At 36.7% G+C, this 20,032-nt stretch overlaps 1 protein-coding gene across 1 annotated transcript in view; it reads right to left on the reverse strand.

Moving 5' to 3' along the window:
• Positions 1-17,678, reverse strand: part of LOC145254833 (neuronal cell adhesion molecule-like) — an 898,760-nt gene extending 881,082 nt beyond the window's left edge. The window contains exons 1-2 of the mRNA XM_080113668.1: positions 17,201-17,678; positions 8,877-9,188 (exon numbers count right to left, since the gene is read on the reverse strand). Coding sequence (XP_079969794.1) covers positions 8,877-9,188; positions 17,201-17,663 — 775 coding nt within the window. The 5' untranslated portion in view covers positions 17,664-17,678. The remainder of the gene's footprint in view (positions 1-8,876; positions 9,189-17,200) is intronic.
• Between the last annotated feature and the right edge of the window lie 2,354 nt (positions 17,679-20,032).

A 20,032-nucleotide genomic window follows, 5' to 3' on the forward strand; every position in this document is an offset into this window, starting at 1 on the left:
AAGGTCAGTTTTTAATGTGGGGGGTAAATCCCGATCGCCTGAAAGAGGCACCCTTGTTTGAAATAAAAAATACATTTAAAATCAACAGCAGGTTCTTTGATATGACAGAGGCGCGTTTTTAATGAATGTCTCTGTTGAAAGCACACATACAACATGATACTTGATTTTTTTATTTTAAAACTTAAATTCAAGTCATTATCATCGCACAAGCAGTAAGGCCAAGCATATAAAACCAATAGTATGTTCTTTGACATGGCAGGGGTACGTTCGAAATGAATGCTTCTGTTTAGAGCACAGTTGAACAATGATACTCGACTTTTACATTTTAAACTTTAATTCAAACTATTATATACAAAATATAATTTTATAAAATCAACAGTAGGTTCTCTACAGTGCAATATAAACTGCAACGTATTGTGGACTAAGTCACTGCGAGGAGGCATGTGAAATTTCCTCTCGGTGCACCATGAGGGGTCTCCAACTAGAGCAGGCAATCAATCGATTTGATTTAAAAATGGGAGATTCCACTAATTTCGATGACACTAAAAATATGGGCATGTGAAAAATTTGTTGATTATTCTTCAATCCCGGGCAACGTCGGGTATCCCTGTTAGTATATATATATATATAAATAATAGCAAGTAGTTAATAAAACATGTTAAAAAAACATATTTAATTTGAAAAGGAAACATGAAATAAGTGGAGAGTCCTTAATCCGCTGAGTTTCGAAGAAATATTTTCCTTCTCATCAGAGAGTAGGATTTAGCAAAATGCGGGATCTGATTTTGTTTGCAAAAGTATTTGGTGAAACTACAAGTAAGTCAAAGATCTTACTTCATAACAAAAAGTGAAGCATAGGGAATAGGGTGAAGAAAAAAGTGATTTCACGTGAATGGATAGTCTGGTGAAAGGTAAAGTATCCAATGACGGTAAAATCCAAAAATGTAAATCCAAGAAAGTTAATTAAATTTCCATTCGCACAAGTAAAATCCAATCAATCTTATCAATCCAATCTTATCAAGTAAGATCTTTGTAGTTTCACCAAATACTTTTGCAAGCAAAATCCGATCCTGCATTTTGCTAAATCCTACTCTCTGATGAGAAGGAAAGTATTTCTTCGAAACTCCGCGAATTAAGGACTATCCACTTATTTAGTGTTTCCTTTTCAAATTACATAGGTTTTTTTAACTCTTTTTCAAAGTGTTTTTTAACATGTTTTATTAACTACTTGCTCTTATTATAAGCTCTATCTCCTATTTGGTTTTATCGAGCTTTTACATCTGGTTGATATATATATATATATATATATATATATATATTTATAAAATTATTTTTTTACTATAATAATTAAATACCTACAGACACTAGTGTTTCATCCTTTCGGGATTCTTCAGTGCAGGGTGTCACGATTACTACCAGTCGAACGATTCGAACCCCGCGACACGAGACATCTCTGGCTCGATTAGCGGAGGCCGTATCCATTCGGCTACTATTAACCGCGTGAAATAGCGTTGAATTTTAAACATTTTAATTTAAATGTTGATTACGTCAGGCAGACAGTGATCAAATCGTTTTACGATGATCTACGCATAAGAGCTAAATTGACCGACTTTTTTAATTCAACTGAAAGTGCTCAACGATAAGAAACGAATTTCTTAAAGGGGCTGTCATAATTATTTTTTTACTATAATAATTAAATACCTACAGACACTAGTGTTTCATCCTTTCGGGATTCTTCAGTGCAGGGTGTCACGATTACTACCAGTCGAACGATTCGAACCCTGAATATATATATATAAGATCCAAATACGGTTATTTTTAGGTCTCATTTGATTAATTATCCTTTTTCCCAGTGAAATAAAAATTTTAACTGCTACTTCCACACTGGTGTCTTTAGCCACAATCAGCACTGCCTCAGTTGATCAAGCTGAACAAACAGGCTAAAGATGCATTATTCATAGTTGAGCCTGACCAACGGAGACTTACTACTACAGAATCATACTTGTACATAATAAAATCTAACTTGTATATTGTCTACAGACAAACTGTTCAGTTATTGAGTAAGAACGTATCAGTTGGTAAATTATTCAAAATTGAACTTCCCAGAAAGTTTTAACATATCTCATTTTATCATCTGACGATTTATTCTCTTTCGTCTATTTTTTTTCATTTTTTTTTCTTCTTTTTCTTTTTGGTAATTCTATTTCCCATCTTTTGGTATTGGAATATTTAACGGTCTTAGTGGCAGTGACCTGAACTTTAAGCACATTGAACTTTGGCAGGTCATTCTTCTGTTCGTCGCCTTTGGTCTCTAAAATGGTGACACGTTATTATGGAGGTCCATGCTGGAAGTACGTTTGAGCAAAACTCGTAAAAAGATATTTTTCTCAACTATCACATCGGTTTAATTCACAGGGATGTAAACTTCTAGTGATATTCACTTCTTTGCTTAAGTAAAAATATCTAAGCCGTGTGTACCGAGAAATGATTTTAATAAAAGCGTACACTTGGTCAAATGCAAGAAACAGGAAAATAATTATTAAATGCAAAAGGATTACACAGGTGTAATCAAAGTTAGGTCAATTCAGTAAAACGACAATGACCGAATAAAACGCTCTTGAAGTGTGCCTACAGTGACAATGCCGTCTTAAGGGGAGCGTTTCAGGTGGTTCAAAATTGTTATATAATAAAAACCAAAAAGGATATCGTTGTTGGTTGACGATTTAGATCTGAGAAGAACCAACCTGTTGAATGCTCGTGCGTGCATTTTCTGCCTAACAACCAACCATCCATAACCATCACCGACAAGAAGATATATTGAGAATCACATCCGTCTATATAAAAATATAAGATAGTAACGGATATATACTCAAGAGTCAAAACAATGAAAAGGAATATGCTGTTGTCACTTATATATAACTTATTATGCTGTTTCTTTTATTTTACTTCAGTTAGATCTCAAGGATCAAGGTGCTCTTTCATTAAGTTTCTTTGAAGGACTTACTTAAGGATCTGCCCAACTTTTCAAACGTTGGATAAGTGAAATCATTTAAATAATAAAAATTTCAATGTTATACTTTATTTTTCTCATAGTTTTTGCTTGATTTTACCGTATTTCAGGACCAGGATTCTGCTGGTTTGGTAGATATCCAATTTAGTGTTGTTAGCATTTATCTCCCTCCCACCATAGGAAGATGTGAAACAAATTAGGAAAGTGGGAATTCTACGGTTATAATCAGGATTCGGTTCTGGGGTGCGGGAAGGAGTGACTCACTCTATCGACAACAGCACGTTTCTGCCCTCTTCTTTTCCAATCGACCACACCTGGCCTCTCGCCACCAATGTCACACCGCACAATATGAACGTCAGCAATACGAACTTCTTTTCAAGAGAAGATGTTCACGACTCTTTTCTCTCTGCCGCCCCCCGGGAATTTTTCCCAGCTTTTATATCCTCCTATCTAAAAAAAAAAAAAGGAAGAGACAGGAAAAATTTTTTTTAGCTTTTCCCATCATGCTCTTCCTTCCCAAGATGCCCTTCGCGTATACAAATGCGCTGGCCATCCTTTCCTTCTTCTTTCCCAAAGAGCGATGCAGATACGACCGGTACGTTTCTTTTTTCTTTTCTTTTTTTTCTTCTTTTCTAACTATACACCCCACAGGAATTTGAAAAAAAAAACACCCTCTAGCCCTCCAAAATGCTTTAGCAACCCAGTTCTTTAGTAAGGCCGCCTCAGGCGATTATCAATACATCAATCCCTACTCGAAAGAAGAAGGTAAAGCTTGGGAAAGTGGATTTCTTAGTGCTAAATATCCGAACCGTGTGTATTGAAAAAATCATTTTGTCAATAAGAGGTGAATCTGGCAACGAGATTTAAGAAACAACAAAACATGATCAATTGTCAATATATAAAATAATTAGTTAATAATTAATTAATAACTTAGTGTGGTTAGTATTTACCTTCCTCCCACGTGACAACATCGTCTTGAGACTACTGTAAATAACTTGAATACCTTTATTTGGAACAAAAAAACAAACAAACAAACAAAAAACAAAAAAAAAAAAAAAAAAAGAAAACGAGAGAGACATGGAAGAAAACGCAGAAATCCTGAGAGCATAAATAGCAAATATTTCAAAGAAAATATGAAGACTTCATGTGAATAAAGTCGGATACGCCATTCAGTAAACAAGATAGACAAGAGTATTACTATATGCAAAGAATCGCGTATAAAATTTCATTCATGCAGGGCATCTATAATTCTTCACGGCACGACTAACGCTTAAAGTTGCAAATGCATACATGGAAAGGGATTTGTTAAATCAAAAATGACAGCCATTAAGAAAATCACGGACGTATCAAATCTCTTTAGGGTTGATAGATTCGGACAATGAGAATGCAAGAATGAAAAATGGTTATCTGCAGCTTAGACGAGATCTATCTTTCTTTGTTAGGACAAAAAGAAAGTAACATACTAGTGCGATCTTTCTCATATTAAATACCTGATAGTCTTAGACATTCATCCAATTCCCTGATTTGTTTAATAATAATAATAATAATAATAATAATAATAATAATAATAATAATAAGACCAGATGTCGTAATAATAAACAAGAAAGAAAAATCCTGTCAAATCGTAGACTTTGCTGTCCCAGCTGACCACAGGATGAGTATGAAAGAAAAGGAGAAACGAAGCAAATACACAGAGCTAGCCAGAGAGTTAAAAGGGATGTGGATGATGCAAAAAAAAAAAAAATCAAAATAGTACCGATAATAGTAGGAGCACTAGGAACAATTCCGAAAAACTTCGAAAAAAGAATGTCAGAAATTGGAATCAGAGGAACAGCTGCAAAAATACAACTAACGATAATGAAAACAGCTGAAATATTAAGAAAAACCCTTGAATGCGGAGAATAATAAAAGAAGAACATATAACGAAGAAGCGTTACAGGGAATGAAGAACACTGAAGCTGCATATCTACAAGTTCTACACCTCCATCATGCACACCCTCCCATTCTCTCATCACCGAAAAGTGATATCAAAGAGTCGAGAACGGTCAAGAAGGATTGGAAGACCGAGGAGAGAGTGCTGGCCAGACTCTGGCTGGACAAGCGCGAAGAGAACTGGGACCTTGAAGAGGCTTAGTGCCACTCAAATTCCAGTATAAACCAATGGCCACTGGCAGCGAGAAATCAATGGTAAAGGCTGTTGCGACGACGCAAATTCATTTGCAAATACTATCGAAGGAGGTGGAGAGAGCTGGACGTCTGGGGAGACTTGTTGTCACTCAGCTTCCAGAGAACACCACAGGTTTCCAATCAGATCGTTTGTTTACTTGTGTTTTTAAATTCACACTAATCAATTATTTAAATCAAAACAATACGGTTTATTTACCCTTATCAATTAGAGGCAGACATAGGAGAAGGAGATAGATAGATAGATAGATAGATAGATAGAGAGAGAGAGAGAGAGAGAGAGAGAGAGAGAGAGAGAGAGAGAGAGAGAGAGAGAGAGAGATGTGAAATGGAAAGGTGCTGGATGGATGTGGCGACAGAATGCCCATACATCTCTCTGCCTGCCTGTCTGTCTGCCTGTCTGTCTGTTTATTTCTGGTTGCTCTTACATTAACAAATAGGAATGTCTATTGTTTTATTGTTTTACGATTTTAGCAATTCAAATCCAGGTTAAAATGTAGGACGTCCGATTGTTTCCATTTTTAGGTCGTATTAATGACTCTGACTCTCAATCGAATGTAAGTTGATGTCATCGCTAAGCATTCGCCTAATCTCTGACATTGTGTGTGTGCACCTACATCCGATATTTTTTGGCATTGCCCATCACCTATCTTACAGCACCACCACCATAAACTAGAATGCAGAAAGACTGGTCGTTTCAACAAAAGACACAAAAAGATGTATACAGGGAGCAGCAAATAATTTGTAGTACGTTATCACCAATGCACGTTTTGAAAAGAGAAAATCGCCCGAAAAGTAATAATCACTTGATAATAAGTAAAACGTTCGATATCGTTGGTCAGCAAAACGTTTAGAGATTACCTTGTACATTCTTTCTCGCCCCCTATTTTTAAGATGAGATCGCCCAAACGTTTATTATTTGATAAAACAAGTAAATCTAACTACGAGGATGAGAAGAAAGAAAGAGATTTGGAGAACAACATGCGAAAGTGGGCCCCGGACTGTTGTTGAGTAGCACGCTTAACGAGATGGAAGATCGAAAGGGGGTAGAAAGCTGATTGTTAGATCATTAGCGCCCCAACGGCCACGAAAACTACGGAAGAGATGATTTTAAGTTAGTAATAATCAAGTCAAACACAGAATTTATTGAAATGACTTTTTAAAACATTTTAGCACCAACTGGGAGTCCATAAAACTGTTGCGTTGTTATATTATAAAGGGGATCGTGTGTGATCGTCTAACCAGGGTTGACGTCGTGTGATCGTCTAGTTGTTCTGTCTATTTGTTCATATGCCGTTGTGTGTGTATGTGTGTGTGTGTGTGTGTGTGTGTGTGTGTGTGGTACATGTATTTTCAGACATACCTTCTACATCGTAGATGTGGTCCATCTGGAATCATCTCGTGTCTTGGAGGGAGACTGGTACCTGTTTTAGACGAAGATTCATTTCACTCCAAGACAAGGAATTGGTTTTATAGTTTATTTCACTTTCCAGATGTCTTGCAGAAGGATGGAAAGTGAATCTATGGCTTGTGTGGTTTCTTCTGGTCTCATTTCTACACACGTCAGCGTCCCCCCTCCCAGTGAAGGGGAGGAGACGTCTGTGAAGCCGTCTGTCGCCTTCCAAGTCCAAACCAAATCTCCACGATTCAGCTAACCTGATCACGTGATTCACACGCAATCCGTAAACTGACCCTTACTTCCTTACTTCCGGTCAACATGTCTACAATATTATTTACACCTCTCCCTCTTTCTCTCTCTCTCCATTCTATAACAAAACATCATTGCAAAATGTCCTTTGCCAAAGAGGAATGGAATTGTTGGGGGAATGTAAGAGTTGATAATTCTTATTTTACCAACAGTGATGGCTACATTGTTTATATTTGATTTTTCGTTATTGTCATAGCCTTGCAGGCCGGTAATATTCAAAACAAACACAACGTTAATCAAAAAAGGTGTATTAGCAAAATTGCGCCACGTGTCCTTACATGTATGTAACATATGAATGTGTTAGCTCAAAGTATTTTCAATCAAAGTCGTTTCAAGCCCCCGAAGTAACGAGTCTATGTTGCATCCCTATGCCTGTTTTACAAGTATTTAAGCCTTTGTATTCCTATGATGGAAATACTCCCGACAAATCCAACAAGCAGCAAAATACCACCCCTATACAGTAGAGATCCCCCAGATACCAGAAAGTCTTCTACTCTAATAGTTTCTTCTTCAGAAATGCTAAACTTTGCAATTCCCTTCTGGGTTCCTACTTCCTTGACTGTACTGATATGCAGAAGTTCAAGTGTAATGTAAACAGACATCTTGCTGCTAAACTCCCTACATAGTATCCCTGCAATTATGTCCCAAATAGTAGCTCCTACACCAAAGTGCCACTTTTGCAACTATTTTTTCCAAGTACTCTAAACACTGCACAATGGGTCCTTATGTTATAGAATGGATCAAGAGGGAGAGAGGGGAGGAGTGTGAGTTATAGTGTAGACACGTTGACCGGAAGTCAAGATCAGCTGATCGGATTGCGTGTGAGTCATGTGATCAGGTTAGCTGAATCGGAGAGATTTGATTGGGACTTGGAAGAGAGCGGATGGCTTTGCCGTTGTCTCCTCCCCTTCGCTGGTGGGGGGGAACGAACGCTGACGTGGTAGAAATAAGACCTAGAAGAAGGAACCACACAGGCCAAAGTCACTTTCCATTCTTCTGCGATTGATCTGGAAGGTGAATAAAAAAAACTATAGAACCAATTTCTTGTCTTGGAGTGAAATGAATCTTCGTCCCCAAAAACAGGTACCAGTCTCACTCCAGACGAGATGATTCCAGATGGACCAACAAGACGCAGAAGGTATGTTGAGAATGCATGTCACACATACAACGACATTAACTCTGATAAGATAATCAAACAATCAATCCTTTATGATATAACAACGCAACAGTTGAAATTGCAAATTACTTAGGACCTCTATCATGTCGGGTGTGATGGAATGAGAGCATGCTACTCTGGTGAAGTAAATAAAGGTTTCTGTTCGAAATTCTGTCTATATTCCGAGTTCTACAGAAACATTTCCGAGTTTAACAAGTTACCTGTGAAGAAAGGCAGAGTTTAAATTGACAGAAAGGTTGTGAAAATGACTCTCAAGCTGAGAACTGTAGTCCGAAGAATCCAAATTGTATGAATACCCAATCATCATCTCAAAAAATCAGAAATATGAATTTAATATTTTCTTTGACACTTCCTCCTCTGGAGGAACCGGTTCAACCTGCGTAGGGTTAATGCTGCTGGCATATCAAGGCCAGGGACCGCACCACAAAGATCTCTCCTTCACCAACCGAAGAGAGAAAAGCTGATTGGTTTGGTTGGTTGTTTTTGTTTTACGGTATATGAACCCTTTTCAGATTATTTAATGCCGAATCCAGTTATTTCAAAGAAAACTTTTTTAATAGAATATATATTTTTTTCAAGTCGGTTTCTATTTAACCCATAGTTGGAATCCTAACAGGTACTACCACTCCGGGTCAGAGTAGACCTGGGAGTAATGGCAATTGAAGGGTGGCTCCACACTCCCCAAAGCCCGTAAGCTGGGGCCTCGCCATCGGATATAGTTTAAGGTCATATCCAGGACCGAGAAAAGATGAAGCCTGGAATATAAGTATTAAAGTACAAAAATGGAAGATGCTTACCGGCAGATTGTACAACTCCTATCTTACTCCGGTAGGACACTTTTGTAAAGTTGTTTTCCGAAGTACAAACAAATTCCCCAGACACGACATCGTTTGCTGTTAATTCCAGGGTCAGTTTCGTCTGAGTGACCATAGGTTGGTTGGTAACTGGAAGTACTTTGATGTTTTGGACTCCGCCTTTAAAGATTGTGCCATCCTTTTCCCAGTGGACTCGAGGAGGAGGAGCTCCCCGACCGGTGATGCAGGTAAGAATTACAGTCTCCCCTATACGGACGATTGTTGAGTCGGGATGAACCTGGAATTTCTCCAGAACTGTAAAGAAAATAAATTGAAATAAAATTGTTAGTATTAATTATCACTTCCCCTCCTCTCTTAATCTTTTTTAGTCTTTCTTTCTTCTTCTCTCTTTTACTCTGTCCGATTTTCCTTTTAATTTTATTTTCCAACAACCTAGTTCACATCCGCTCTTTAAACAGCGTTGGTATCGTACCTGTGTATGTCACTTTCCATCTTTACCGAGTTTCTACAGCATTGTAACTAGTACTAACCGGGCGTTTGGCGTTGCCCGGTCATAATATATATATCCTTCATTTTCTTCCTTCGATAAACCATAACCTTAACACCCAATTTTATATTCAATGTTGGTGTGATTCTGGGAACTACCCAAAGGCGCTATCCTAGTCCAAAAATGGTTCTACCAAAGTATAATTATGTTACCACGAAAGTTAAGCAAGTTGATCCTGGTCAGTATCATATGGGTGACCATTTGTGAAGACCAAGCTGTATATAGGATGACATCAATACCTCCCTGAAAGAACTGTAAAAACCTAACGTCATCTTTTACTCTGGCCGGGATATACATGCGACTAGTGACTGATTGTGAATTTAATTGTATTATCTAGATTCTTCGGATAATTGTTCTCATCTTGAGTGTCCTTTTCACAACGTTTCGGTCCATGTAACCTCCGACCTTCTTCAGGTGGATCTTAAATTCTTCTTGGCTGGTTCCGAGAATCCAAGGATCGATCGTAATGTTGTCCTTGGTGACATGCCCTCTAGTAACTGTACAGAATAATCCTCGACATGCACGTTCTGCGACACCCAGGGCGTGGCAATACCTGGTAAGAGGGGTTCTGGGCAGACGACGCTTTCCTTCTTCCACATTTATCTTCTGCGGCTTTTTCTTGAAAGCTGCAGTGCCTCGCCTTAGAAAAGCCCTTCAACTGTCCTTGTCTTTGGCTCTACCTTCCCAGCCTTTCTTTGGAATGTCAACTGCGCACAGCTGTTGACTCACTCCAGATCATTCTAGCGATTATGATATTTTAATTTATGCAGATTTCGTATTTATTATTATGAAGTCAATTCCCTATCGATTATTATATTGTACCACATATATAATAGTTGTTTTTTTAAGTAAAAAAAAAAAATGACTTGGGTGCCATCAGCTAGAATAGAAACCAAAGCATATAGCACTCCATCCTTAGTCTTTACCGTTTCAGTTATCGTCAGATGAATAAGAAATAGTTAAAAATGAATCGACTTTAACATATAAATGTATATATTTGCGCATGTGTACAAATAACATGTTTAGTCGACTTACGCTTACCAAATTCATTTTTTTTTTTCAATTTTGACCTCTTAGTAACTATTTTTATCAGTTCCAAACTCACAAAAGAACGGTCCATGTCGCTATACGAGCTTGTGTCTCTGAGGAAATGCAGTTTGAAAAAAGGAGACAGACATTCATGAGAGAATATCTACGATGAATGTACTTGTATGTGCTTACATTTTATGACAAAACTTTTGGACCACCAATTTTGGTAAGGATAATAAAAGACTTTCAGACCACCCTATGTACTATTTAAATAAAGGAATTCTCAAATAAATAATCAAACACATGTTTACATTTTATGACAACATTTTTGAACCACCAACTTTGGTAAGGATAAAAACAGACTTTTGGACCACCTCATGTACTATTTAAATAAAGGGATCTTAAAATAAGTAGACAAACGTACGCTTAAATTTTATCACAAGACTTTTGGATCACCAACTTTGGTAAGGATAAAAACAGACTTTTGGACCACCTCATGTACTATTTAAATAAAGGGATCTTAAAATAAGTAGACAAACATATGCTTAAATATTATCACAAGACTTTCAATTCATCTATATATATAAAAGCGAAAATGTATGTATGTATGTATGTTTGGATATCAGCAAAAAACTTTCGACAGAACAACAAAAATTCACAAACTCGGTATCATATCGAAGCTCCATCCTTCGCTCGAAAAATATCGAAAAATTGGCCAAAAACGTTAACTTTTCCACCCCGAAATCGACAATTTTCGACAGGGTGGGGGTCAATAAAAACGGCCCTCTCGGCCGGTTCTACGCATGCGTCAGATGACGTCATGACCTGACTTACTTTAAATAGTTGAAAAACTGATTAAATTTCATGTTCATCGCGTTAGGTCAGTTGATTAGCGCGTTGGTTCATTATCTAAAAGTTTTGGGTTCGAATCGTGGTGTGAGATGTCTATTTTTTTTTTTTTCGATTTTTTAAATTTAAATATTGAACCAGTGTTATTTAAGCCATTTTTGACGTAACGTTCGTTTTTCTGTTTTTTTTAGTTTTTACTTCGTTTATCCACCCCCGACCACACACCCAAAAACACCCGGGTACCCACCGATTTTTTAAATTTTAATATCGAAACAAGCTTATTTAAGCCGTTTTTCACGTGTTCGTTTTCTGTTTTCAGCGTTCGTTTGCCTTACGTTAGTTTTTTTGTGTGTGTTTTTCCCCGCTTAAGTGTTAACGTTGTTTTCTTTTTTTTACTTCGCTTATAACAAACAAACCTACGTCGTCGTCGTCGTAACGCTCGACGACTTCCGACCGCGCACCTGTCAATTTCGTTCTTAAATAAATTCAAACATCTTTCTCTAACTCATTCTGGCTGGCCGATTTTATTTTCAAACTTCGCATTAGGACTTCCGGTTCGATCCTACCCCCCCCGGGGTCTTTTTATTTAACACCACACACACCTACAAACACCCGGGCAACGCCGGGTACCCCCGCCCGTCCTGTATAAAATGAACAACAAAAAGAAATCGTCCTTTTTGTTGTTCGTATCCTGATTTAGTTTTTTTTCACGTTAATTTATCTGCAAATTCATCTAAATATTTTATTTAAAGTTAATTCACGAAAAAAAGTTTGACAAATTTTTTTTTTTTTTGCTAAAATCAATTGCAAAAAAAAAAAAATATTTGAAACAAAATTTTTCGTTAGTTTTCCGTTTCTTCAAATGCAGTTGCGCTCACCCCTTATCCTATAATTAATTATTCAATATTGGCTGCATATGTGCGCAATCACCATGCATATGAAATTGCTCTGACAAGCTCACAAGCAGCATGCAGGTGCATCAAACACTTGAGAGATGATTTTGAAAAACTTTTGCATTCTTTCCCAGCATCATTCAATTTTAAATTTTATATTTTTTTTAGAGGCAAATAATTTTTTTCTGTCTTGTACGAAAAAGCCAGTAAAAGATTGGAGGGGTGGGGAATGATAATTGCACAAAAGATTGGATTCGATATTGTCGTCTGAATATACGTTTATATAACTTTATTTATAAAGGCTCTACTTTATATTGAGCACTTTTGAAAAATTAGTTTTACTTCAATGTTATCAACATATTTTAACACACACACACACACACACACACACATATATATTATTAATAGACTTTCAGAATTAAAGCTCAATAGATGTTAATTCCTACCTCCAGAGCATGTATGAATAAATAATAGAAAGTTAAATTCCAGTAATCATGTCTTTATTCATATCTGAATTTTATATAATAGACTACCTCCGTTAGTGTATTATATAAACGGAAAAATGTGTTAGTTTGTATGTGGTTGTAGCCGTGTGTGTGTGTTTGTATGTCTGGCAAAAACTTTTGACGGACGCCTCGAACTGTACCAAAATTGGTATCGTTAGAAAGATCAATCTCTCGGATGAAAAATATGTAAAAGTCGTTCAAAAAGATTAATTCTGTCTAGGTGAACTGGGCCGTTTTTTTGCAAGAAGGAGTTATTTTTTGCATCGCGATTTTTTGCAGGTCATACGCCTAGCTATCTGAATGTACGTTTAAAACACGTTATTTCAACCCGTCGTGATGCCATAAGTCATCGTGGCCGTGACAGCTAGCGCGTTAACGTTTTTACACCTCCTTTTCCTCTTTAGCGTTAGAGGTTCGATCGTGCCTACTGCGGCTATTTTGATTGAAACAAAAGTTACTTTTATTCATACATTTTTTTTTCTGGTGGGTTTTCAGTATCCTTAGTATACCATCTCTCTCCACCCGGGCAACGCTGGGTACCCCCGCTAGTAAAATATAAATAAAACTCACACCACCAGAAAATTAAATATGTAAATAAAAGTTTTAATTTATTTCGATGAATATATATATATATATATATATATATATATATATATATATATATATATGTATGTATGTATGTATGTATGTATGTATATGTATATAATCCTGCTGAGTCAGCAGCCGCATATGCACAAAACACTTTTTATTTTATTTTGAAAATAATTTGTTTGTTCAAGCCCCTCCTTTGTGTCGATAACTGATAGCAATCGCCTTCAACGCAATCAAGTATCTCATCGGTGTACATCTCATGGCGACATTAATTTCGTAATAATTGGGACCTAATCTTGTAGCGTTGAAAGTCGCCCAATCACACAATGAAGGCGATTGAAATAACAATGTTACATACAAGGCTTATACAGACATTTACGCAGGGATAAAAACAACACATAATGTTACATATAGGGTAAGAACTTGGATACATATTGGAGAGAACTCAGATACCTACTAGACAGAGCTTCGGTACCTACTGGAGAAAAGAATGCCTACTAGACACTATCCTCGATTGTCTAAAGTCTCTCTGTACAGGGGTTTGTCAGGATAACCTGGCATAACGATATTTTACCTACAAGTAAATCCTGACTAAATACTAAAAACAACATAGCATTTGCGCCCCAAATAAGATCTCCTTGGTATAGCTAACCTAAACTAGCTTTTACAAGAAACTAGCGGAGGGTACCCGGCGTTGCCCGGGTGTTTGGAGGTGTGTGTGTTAAAAAAAACGTTGGCCGGGTGTTTTGGCGATGTAAAAGAAAAGAAAAAGTTTTAGTAGGAAGGTAGGATTGAACCCCGACGCCTTGACGTGAAGGTGGAAACGAAAGGGGGGAAAAGCCAGACACCTAACCACCTACGAGAGGAGAGGAATTGATAAGCGTGTTCAGTTTCGGGTTATAAAGCGAAATGTACAGGTGCGAGGAAGTGGCATGATATTTGATCTAGTTTTGCGCTGCAAGCCAGTTACTATTTCCCCCACTTTTCGCTTTTCGAAAACGCGGCGAGCTGAAAAATTAAATAGAAAGGCGACTCCCGTTGTTAAGTCGTAGATATTATCATTTAGATATGATATAAAAAGTTTTAAGACGGAGCCCCCCTCCAGAGAGCCTCGGAAAAAGCCTTTTGCAGACATACACAAAAAGCGAACATACATACATACATGCACATTTTCGCTTTTATATATATAGATGGTGCACCTTCTCCAAGCTGCACCTTCTCCATCACAAAGCTGGATACTCCACCAGAATAGATGAATTCTTGCCTTGTAATCTGGTAAGATCAAGAGACCACAGGAAAGATATACTATTGATCAATTGGAAATGAAAAAAATTATGTTCTTAATTTTATTAACTTAGTGCCAGAGGCGACGGATTTTCACAAGATTGGTATCGTTTTGAAGCTCGACTCTTCTGACGACAAATATCAAAAACATTGGCTAAAAACATTAATTCCCTCATCCTCAACTGGGCACTTTTCTACAAGGAGGGGTCGAGTTTTTCGCCGAATTTTTGAAAGTCATCCCCAAAACGCGAAAAAAAAAACGCGACGTCTTTGCTGTTGCGTCCATCGCCAAACCGGAAGTGGCGAATGTTTAAATTAAATCTCATTGATCGAAAATGCGGTTGATTTTCGAAAATGCCCAGTTGAGGATGAAGGAATTAATGTTTTGGGCCAATTCTGTTTATATTTGTCGTCCGAAGGGTCGAGCTTAACAATGATACTGCCGCGTGAAAATCCGTTGTCTCTGTCGAAAGTTCAAGGCATACATACATACATACATACATACATACATACATACATACATACATTTCGAGCATATACTTTTCAGAAAAATGAGAAATTCTTTGCTTGAATAGGAAAAATGCATGAAAATATAATGCTGCTGGAAGAAAAAAGTTTATAGAAGACTCAACATCGTGTGTTTGTTCCGGTAGCCATCTTTGTTCACATTGTAAAGCTAGATAGATATTATTCAACGGACGAATTGTTTTAAAAAAGTAAAAACAAAATTACACAGAAATTACTTAATATTATTATCACTATTATTTTATCTATCCACTATTTTTTTCTGTAATTTGTTAACTATGATTCTATTTAAAAAGTGTCGAAAATACGAAACTAATTCTTTACATTTTTTCTATATGGTTAGACAGTTTGGTAATTTACTAATAAGGTATGTATATATATATATATATATATATATATATATATATATATATCTATTTGTAGTCATCGACATACAGTCCTGTTTCGTCCTATCACAACTCATCAGTGTTGCTAGACTAGCATCTCTCCCAAGCCAAGGATTGAACCTAGAACCGTCGTGTTGACAGTCGGCAGTTCTTCCACTCGACCACAGAAAGTACACCCGCAAATAACTCTTCGGAATGCCTATTTAAATAGACATCCACCATATATATATATATATATGCTCTTTAGATTCCAGGTATAATTCTCTCTCTCTCTCTCTCTCTCTCTCTCTCTCTCTATATATATATATATATATATATATATATATATATATATATATATATATATATATATTGTTTCGGCTACACGACCGTTTTTTTTTGGCCGTCTGTAGCGTCCTCAGACTTTTACAGAAATGTTCGCTATTTTGGGATGATATCGCTGAACATTTCTGTAAAAGTCTGAGGACGCTACAGATGGCCAAAAAAACGGCAGTGTAGCCGAAACAATTATTTAACTTAACAGAAAGATACGGTAATAAAAAATAAAACGCATATTTGCTCTAAAACAGTATTGAGCACTTTCTTCAGTTTTTATTAATTACCATCTCCACTATATATATATATATATATATATATATATATATATATATATATATATATATATATATATAGTGGTTTTTGTTTTGATTTTTTAAACAATAGTAATGTTTATATCTTCGCTTCGGAGAACCGGTGTTTTTCTTAAAAAGTCGCCCAATTTTATTTGGACGTATTATTCATTTATTAATTATTTTTAAAAACAGTAATCTGCGGACACGCGTGTTTCGGAGCACTACTCCTCTTCAGCGTAGCTTGACTGTTGATAGGATTCGCACCTTGGACGTTATTTATTTCAGTCCAGCGTCCTAATCCATTGCACCTTTTGGTCAAGATCAAAGTGTAACATCTGTTCTTCAGATGCTGCACTTCTATTTCTTGTTCTCTTTCGGTGGAGGAGAAATCCTTCACGACTGAGACAATTTTTATTTTTGTACCTTTTCTCCACGTTAAAAATCCACCCTGGTGTCTAACTCTGTCCTGTGGGGAGGCATAGTAAATAGGTACTGCTTTGTTTTTATCGTTCATCTGTTTAAGTGGTTTTTGTTTTGATTTTTTAAACGATAGTAATGTTTATGTCTCCGCCTCGAAGAACCGGTGTTTTTCTTAGAATGTCGCCCAATTTTATCTGGACGTATTATTTATTCATTTATTATTTTTAATATATATATATATATATATATATATATATATATATATATATATATATATATATATATATATATAGAGAGAGAGAGAGAGAGAGAGAGAGAGAGAGAGAAAATTTGACCTGGAATCTAAAGAGCAGAGTTTATTTTACTGTATTAGTAAATGTATTAATACTTTAAAAATACAACAATGCCATTGTACTGCAGATATATAATAAGCTCAATAGGTAAAGGTATCCTAGAGCTATATTAATATTGAGTCGAACGATTTATAATTGTTAATTAAAAATCAGTTTCAAAAGGAGTTGGTCTTGGTTGTTTTCCTTTTGAAACTGATTTTTAATTCACAATTATGAATCGTTTTACTCAATGTATATATACATACATATTTATACATAAAACCCATACATATATAATTTTGCTTGAGATAGGTAAAAACGTATTAAACTTACATGAGCGTATGACAAAAGCTTTTGGAGAAACTAGGAAATCTTGTGGGTCGTCTTCGTTTATTACGCTGCACTGATACCATCCAATATCTGATGGCTGGATTTTGGGGATATAAAGAGAGTGACTCGACAAAATATCTGTCTTTTCATTGACGGCCTTCCCCTTAAATGTCCACTTGTATTGCAGTCTGCTGCCTGTTTCCGATTTGGCCACACAGTCAAGCGTAAGAGATGGCTGGCCAATGGTCACTATGCTGCCTTGGGGAGCTTGGATGAATTCTGTAAAAAGAAAAAAAATGTGATAAACGTGAACCAATAAAAAAAACAAACAAACAAACACCAGTAAATATATTGCTTTATATATAATAAAAGAGACCCAGTTTTTCCCCTCTGGACCAAAATACCGTAGGTTTGCAACAACAGATGCCCCATACAAATTAATTATGTCAAAACTATTATCAGCCATCTTATCTAACTTTTGACCGTCGTTATAGACACGTTTATTTGTTATATTAAAACCCGACATTGCATCCTAGGAGAGGCATCATGACGATCGCTATCATCTACAGAGGAAGTAGTTATTATTTTCCCCTCTCCATAAACAGCACTCTTCCTACCACCAGTCTCAGTCTACACCCGGTAGATATATACACATTCTTACTGTGTTCTCCAGTCACCCTTCTTAACTGGATTATAAACTCTGATACAAAGCATTTACGTTATATTTCCCTTACACAAAATAATAATTTCTCCCCTACACATTTCCATCAATTCTCATTGGTTGATACCTCCCAACCCACTTATTCGAGAATAGATACCTTATTGAATAAACGAATACACAGGATGTCAAAAAACATGGCCGATAAACAATCGGTTTCTTTTCTGTTACAGTTTCCTTCTTTCCATTCTTACTTACATTACCCATACTACTAAACTTCTACACATGTTGTCTATTGAACTTATTGTTTTCAGAAAAACAAATAATACTAACACGTAATCACGATATTCGCGGTTTGCTAGAACAGCGGGCGAACGACGGATTTTGTAAACAAATACACGTGGACACATAAAGATACACAGACTCCGTAAGATACATTTAGGGAGAGACAGAGAGAAATAGACTGACACCTAGATAGACATAGTGACAGAGACATGCAGGCAGACAGACAGACAGATAGATAGATAGATAGATAGATAGAGAGAGAGAAAGAGAGACAGACAGACAGAGAGACAGACAGCAAAACAGACAGAAGTAGACACGCAGAGAGAGAGAGAGAGAGAGAGAGAGAGAGAGAGAGAGAGAGAGCGACATAGAGAGGAACAGCGAAAGAGAGAGGGAGAGAGAGAGCGCTAGATAAACACCTTTTTGAACAAGATTGTACACTTTTTATTTACTTTAGACATAACATTTTCTTTACTTATAAACAATATGCATAGATGTTCATAGACCTTTCCTTTTCTTATAAACAATACAGACAGAACTACTGTACTTAAACTTTTTCCGGGCGGGGCATGTTTCCACCGGGCAATGCCAGTTAACGGGTCCTGCTAGTATATATATATATATATATATATATATATATATATATATGTGTGTGTGTGTGTGTGTGTGTGTGTGTGTGTGTTATTTGTTTTTGTTTTTGCGATACGTTTTGAATGAATTCAATTATTTACGAAAGTGTATTTTACCTATATATATATATATATATATATATATATATATATATATATGTGTGTGTGTGTGTGTGCGTGTCTGTGTGTGTGTGTGATGTGTTTATATTGAACCATTCAAGTAAAGTTATGGATGCTTTGTTTATTTTCCTACGAAGGCAGGATCATATGACACAAAGGTCGGTCAGTGAGATTTAAAAAAAAAATGATATGAAACTGCGGCACTAACCATAGTATGGGTTTAACCGGCTATCTCTGAAGGAGAAAATCTCACAAGTAGTCCTTAGTGTATCCCCGTTAGGGAAGATGACGACGCTAGGTTTTTGCAACTCTTGGGAGGAGGTGTCGACATCCCCCTAGATACAGTGCCTGATATTCCCAAATTTGTCACCCATCTAGTACTGACCAGGCTCAACGTTGCTTAACCTCGGTGATCTCGCATGATTATGTCATATATGAGATTGAAGGGCCATCACCTTCGAAAAAGAGCACTCTGGTCTGCAAAAATGCCTTGACAGCCCCATCAGACTTTCTCAGTAGAGGCGCTTCAAGTGTTCGCAACAAACTAATTTCTTTTCAAAGAAAGAAAGCAATGCGTGGGAGGGTTGACCTCACAGAACTACACAGGAGCAGTAACTTGCCACAGACAACAGGGAAAAATCCATTTCAGAAATGGCCTAGACGCTGTTGGCTTTCGTGCCGACGGAAAATGTTATGGATGCTAGTCAAGATATTTTGGTCACTTGGGAAAGGTGAGTTTACTTTCGGAAAACTCATGTCCTCGGATGATTAATGAAGCAGGATTCGGAAACATGTCGTTATCGAGAAAAACATGATGGGGATAAACATGGAAATAGATTTGATTTACGACCAATTCTCATGCAATTTATCTCAATTCCTTGGATCAGCACATTTTCTAATAATAAAAATTGTTATGGTATAACAACCGCATACATTGCACCGTAGAAGCATTCTTATAGTAATGCTGATATTATCTTGAGCACCAGGAATGATGACGCTGTTCTTGATGTTATTTGATAACGCATCTAACAATGTAGGTCAATGATGATGATGATGATGATGATGATTGCCTTTATTACGAAAATCGGTTATAATGTAACAGAGCGCGGGTGTGTGTATGACAACAGCAGCAGCAGCAGCAGC

This window comes from Euprymna scolopes, chromosome 30 (assembly GCF_053919585.1).
Source record: "Euprymna scolopes isolate OS-2025 chromosome 30, ASM5391958v1, whole genome shotgun sequence".
Classification (NCBI taxonomy): domain Eukaryota; kingdom Metazoa; phylum Mollusca; class Cephalopoda; order Sepiida; family Sepiolidae; genus Euprymna; species Euprymna scolopes.